At 42.2% G+C, this 5,000-nt stretch overlaps 2 protein-coding genes and 1 long non-coding RNA gene across 7 annotated transcripts in view; 2 read left to right on the top strand and 1 right to left on the bottom strand.

The window, feature by feature from the left end:
- MRE11 (MRE11 double strand break repair nuclease) overlaps positions 1 to 217 on the top strand; it is a 73,707-nt gene extending 73,490 nt beyond the window's left edge. For all 4 annotated transcript variants that reach the window (XM_085889250.1, XM_085889252.1, XM_085889249.1 and 1 more), the window contains one exon: positions 1 to 217. This exon is cut by the window's left edge and continues 63 nt beyond it. The gene's annotated coding sequence lies outside the window, so the exon portion shown is untranslated.
- LOC147023634 (uncharacterized) overlaps positions 1 to 5,000 on the bottom strand; it is a 22,465-nt gene that overhangs the window by 17,190 nt on the left and 275 nt on the right. The window lies entirely within an intron of this gene.
- The window catches only part of COG6 (component of oligomeric golgi complex 6), a 76,150-nt gene continuing 76,017 nt past the window's right edge, over positions 4,868 to 5,000 (top strand). For both annotated transcript variants that reach the window (XM_085889254.1, XM_085889253.1), the window contains exon 1: positions 4,868 to 5,000. This exon is cut by the window's right edge and continues 51 nt beyond it. In XM_085889254.1, the coding sequence (XP_085745380.1) occupies positions 4,932 to 5,000 (69 nt within the window). In that variant the 5' untranslated portion in view covers positions 4,868 to 4,931.

The raw sequence follows: 5,000 nt of genomic DNA, 5'->3' as shown, positions 1-5,000 counted from the left end.
CACCACTGCTCATGAAAATTGGTGTTTCTGCTGTTTTACAAACTTTACCTATTCCATATATGCTTGAACGTCAGGCATCACTACTATTTACACATCAGGTCCCATCAGTCATACCAAAGATGCGTTTGAGTTTTGTTGCCACATTGGTTGACGAAAAGTATAAAAATAAAAATTAAAAAAACCTGATGTTTTTGTGAAAATAAAAATTATATTTCCACTTCTTGGTTTTTTTATTACCTCATTGGTTATTACATAACATAGTCAATTATGTGTCTTCTAACTTGTTCTTAAGCTGCAATATAAGTTAATTCAGTATGTGTTTTACAAATGCAATGAACCGATGATACTGTATGTCAAACTATCAGAAATCCCAACTCGTCACAGACGACTGTGCTGCATTTGCTTCATGTCGACCTCAAGATTTTTGAACAAATGCTTGTTTCTTTATTAATTATGGTTTGATGTGAATTATGGTTTCGTTGTCACAAATCAAAATGAAAGAAATCTTAAAGTATGGATTGACATTGTGCAAATCATCATCTGACAGATTTTAAAAGTAGCTCTTTTTTCAGCTGGAAAGTGCAAAGCAATCGTTTTTAGCTCACCTGGACTTTAGTCAGGTGAGCTTATGTGAGTGAGTCAGTTAGTTCTTAAATGCTTCAATCATTATCACTTAAACCAAACACATGATTTTAATTAAACTGGGCCACAAGCTTCATATCTGATGCCTAACGAAGGTGTATTGACCGCATCAAAATCTGCACTCATTAAGGGGGTCTACGGGGTAGGCTGGTTGACTCGCCAAAATAAGTATTTTTCTCTCTTCTCAGAAAACTACACACATCATTTCAATTAAACTTGACCACAACCATCCATCCGTCCATTGGGACCATACTCGGTGTAGAGTGTTGGTGCTGCTTAAGCAGTCTCCTTGGCTATTGGGTACAATCCTGGATGGGTCGCCACTCCGATACAGCATGCTGACACTCATTTTGCTGACCTCGGAAGGATTACAGGCAGAGTCAACCTCACCTGGTATGAATTCCACAGCCAAGCAGGATTTGAACACAGGACCCTCGGATCTCAAGTTCACCACTCGAGCCATTAAGCCAACACTAGGCATACCACAACCTTTATCATCTGTGATGTACCAAAGTTTGTTCACGGCATTAAAAAAAAATGAGGGTAGAAGGGAGTGTGCGTGAGATTGAGTGACTGTTGCTCCTGAGCCAGGTGAGCTTCTTATTTAGGATATAAAGGCGTTCTGCTCAAAGCCTAATGTCCACACTGCCCTTGAGTGGTGATAAAATTCAAAACTGCTACTGCCCTGCCAACTTCAATGTGACCAAACACATTGGGTGGAGTGAACAACCACGTTCGCTCAGGGCGCAGTCAGTGTTACTTCATTTTTACTGCAATTTCAATTAAAAAATGATTTTTATCGATTGTTAATAAAAAAAAAATCTGAAAGTTTAGTGCTATTGAAGCAGTCTCGAAGCAGCACCCTTATACACCACCTCATTGAACCTATATTCAAATTGAAGTAGTGTACAACTGAAGGGTTTTGGAAGTATTATGACAGACAATTTATGTACTACAGTCTTTAACCCTTTGAACACGAGCAGCCATTTTACCAACCACCGTTCAAACCTCCGTATACACTAGCGGCCGGTTCACCGTCCACTATTCAAACGTCCATATACGTGAGCAGTCTGATTTTTCTCCAAGGAGCTCAGGGTTCAAAATGTTAAGTATATAATTCAATTTAAATGAAATAAAGATTGTAAAAGTCGTATGAATAAATTAATTCTGGGTTTTACCGCCATTTTTCTCAGTGTTTATAACATCCCCCTACCGAACACATTATATATTAGTTCTTCATGCCTGTTGTTTGTGTCCTTTATGACGTCCTTAAAAACTAATTACCCTCGCCGAAGGAGAGGGTATTGCATTTGGGTCCGTTTGTTTGTTTGTTTGTTCACACAGAACTTGTGTTTTTCTCTGTAACCGCTTGTCAGATTGAGAAAATTTTCACCATAGGAGCGACTACTCATGTAGAATGTTGTAATGATAATTCTGACGTCATAGGTCACGTGGTGTGGCAGCCATTTTTGAAAAATGGTAAGCCTTTGGACCTCTATCTCTGAAACTGCACCAAGGAAAAATTGAAACTTGCCACACGGCAAGTACTCCTCATGGGGAATAAGTGAGATTTTTTTTAAAAATGAGGACATAGGTGCCTTCGTAATGACGTCATAATTGCAAATGTCGAACGCTACATCCGATCAGTATGAAAATTTTTGAGGGTCATCTCGGGATAAATCGGTCCACAGAAAAGAAAAAATTGATGACGTCGGTCACGTGATTCGGCAGCCATATTGTTAAAAAAAAAACCTTCACAAATCTCTGAAATGGCTGAACAGATTGAAGCAAAACTTTACAGGTATGACTGCCTATCCATGAGGAACAAAACTTTCACATGACATCATAGGTCACATGGTTTGGCAGCCATATTGGATTTTCCCAAAAACCTATTAAAAATCTCCACAACGGCTCGGCAGATCGATTGGCAACTTCACACAAATATATTCCCAAACCTTGGGGATACCAGGGTATCCTTTTTTAAAAAAGATTTTTTTTATTTTTTTATTTTTTAAAAAGATTAAAAAAAAAATTATACAATAAAAGACAAATAATTGATGGCACATGATCTGGCAGGCATATTGGATTGAGCAAAAATCTTTAAAAAAAAAAAATTTCTCTTGAACCCCTTCATCGATGGACATCAAACTTCACAATTATGATCTAGTCGGGATGAGGAATATATGTTTTAAATGTCAACCGAATCGGGCACATGGTCTTAACATCCAGCCTTATTTAACTTTTTTTATCTGGGTTCTTTTATTTATTTATCTTTAATAAGGCTCACTTGGATGTGTTTGAGTGGAGTGGAGTCGGAACTGTAATCCAAATCCTATCCAGGTTCCTCCTGATGACTTCATCTTTGCTTTTTGCTTGTTCGGGTTCCTTCTGATTACTCCAATGCAGGACTGTGTACCGATTTGGTCTTCCATTTGTTTTGAATTTGTTTTAATCTCATTCTAAATTCAATTGAATAATAATAATAAACATTATGGGTCAGGTGTCCGATCAAAGCGGGGTTGCATCAAATCTTGGTACCCCGTCATCACTGCCAACAGGTATGAAGAGGTAGTTCTAATTATGTCTCTTGTTTATGACGTAACACTGGTACACAAACACCACACAAAACAAGTCCTGGCGGGGGTCTACAATCGGGTATTTATGTCCGGACAGGAATTTCTCTTTGGTCGTGTTTGTGTCCGGACAGCTTGGTTCCGGATGTATCCGGGTGGTGTTTGTCTCTGGACGTGTACGGGCGGTATTTATGTCCGGAAAGGAGCTTCTCTTTGGACGTGTCCGGGTCGTGTTTCTCTCTGGACAGCTTGGTTCCAGATGTTTCCGGTCGGTGTTTGTCTCTGGACGTGTTCGGGCGGTATTTATGTCCGGACAGGAGTTTCTCTTTGGACGTGTCCGGGTCATGTTTGTCTCCGGACAGCTTGGTTCCGGATGTATCCGGGCGGTGTTTGTTTCTGGACATGTACGGCAGTATTTATGTCCGGACAGGAGTTTCTCTTTGGACGTGTCCGGGTCATGTTTGTCTCCGGACAGCTTAGTTCCGGATGTATCCGGGCGGTGTTTGTCTCTGGACGTGTACGGGCGGTATTTATGTCCGGACAGGAGTTTCTCTTAGGACGTGTCCGGGTCGTGTTTGTCTCCGGACAGCTTGGTTCCGGATGTATCCGGGCGGTGTTTGTCTCTGGACGTGTACGGGCGGTATTTATGTCCGGACAGGAGTTTCTCTTTGGACGTGTCTGGGTCGTGTTTGTCTCCAGACAGCTTGGTTCCGGATGTACCCGGGCGGTATTTATGTCTGGACAGGAGTTTCTCTTTGGACGTGTCCGGGTTGTGTTTGTGTCCGGACAGCTTGGTTCCGGATGTATCCGGGCGGTGTTTGTCTCTGGACATGTACGGCAGTATTTATGTCCGGACAGGAGTTTCTCTTTGGACGTGTCCGGGTCATGTTTGTCTCCGGACAGCTTGGTTCCGGATGTATCCGGGCGGTGTTTGTCTCTGGACGTGTACGGGCGGTATTTATGTCCGGACAGGAGTTTCTCTTTGGACGTGTCCGGGTTGTGTTTGTCTCCGGACAGCTTGGTTCCGGATGTACCCGGGCGGTATTTATGTCCGGACAGGAGTTTCTCTTTGGACGTGTCCGGGTCATGTTTGTCTCCGGACAGCTTGGTTCCGGATGTATCCGGGCGGTGTTTATCTCCGAGCCGTATGTGTATTACAGTAGAAAATGGATTTCAGACGTTATTTTGTTTCGGTCTTCATTGTTATTCTCTGCAGAATCATTTTGATGAGACAGAATGAATCGTAATTAATGCTCCACCACTCTCCCTGTCCCTCTCTCTCCCTCTTTTTCTCCCCCCTCTTCCTTTAATATTCCCGTCAGCAAAACAACGGGTGGTATTTGCCAGTTAATAAATATACAGTAGCTGGGTCTGGATTCCAACCCAGGCTAGACGGCGTTTTAAGGCGAGTGCACAGTAACTCTTGGCCATCCTTTCTGAATTCCTGAATCCTTCAACTGAGCTCCGCCGATAAATGGACCCGAGGTTTGCTTGCACAGGAACAGACGTTTATAGGCGGTGTATAGGTCGTCGTCGCTGTTCTGTCGGTTTGTGTTTTTTTTTAATTGCGATTGATTGTGATTTTTTTTCAGGTAAAGTACGTGCTTTCCAAGTTAAATAGAATGCCATAATGACGCGTCGATAAATAAATAAAAATACCGGTCGGTTGGATGTACATTGGTCATTGGACACGGAAGGGATTTTGTTGCGGACAGTATGGCAGACACGAAGTCGGAGAGCGTTTCCGTGGATACAGCGTTGAACTCTTGTCAAGCGAGTAATCCA

The sequence above is a fragment of the Eptatretus burgeri genome, chromosome 7 (assembly GCF_056783735.1).
Source record: "Eptatretus burgeri isolate ZD-2024b chromosome 7, Ebu_testis_v1, whole genome shotgun sequence".
NCBI lineage: Eukaryota > Metazoa > Chordata > Myxini > Myxiniformes > Myxinidae > Eptatretus > Eptatretus burgeri.
The sequence above is the reverse complement of the archived record's forward strand: the minus strand, read 5'-3'. Positions and strand labels throughout refer to the sequence as shown.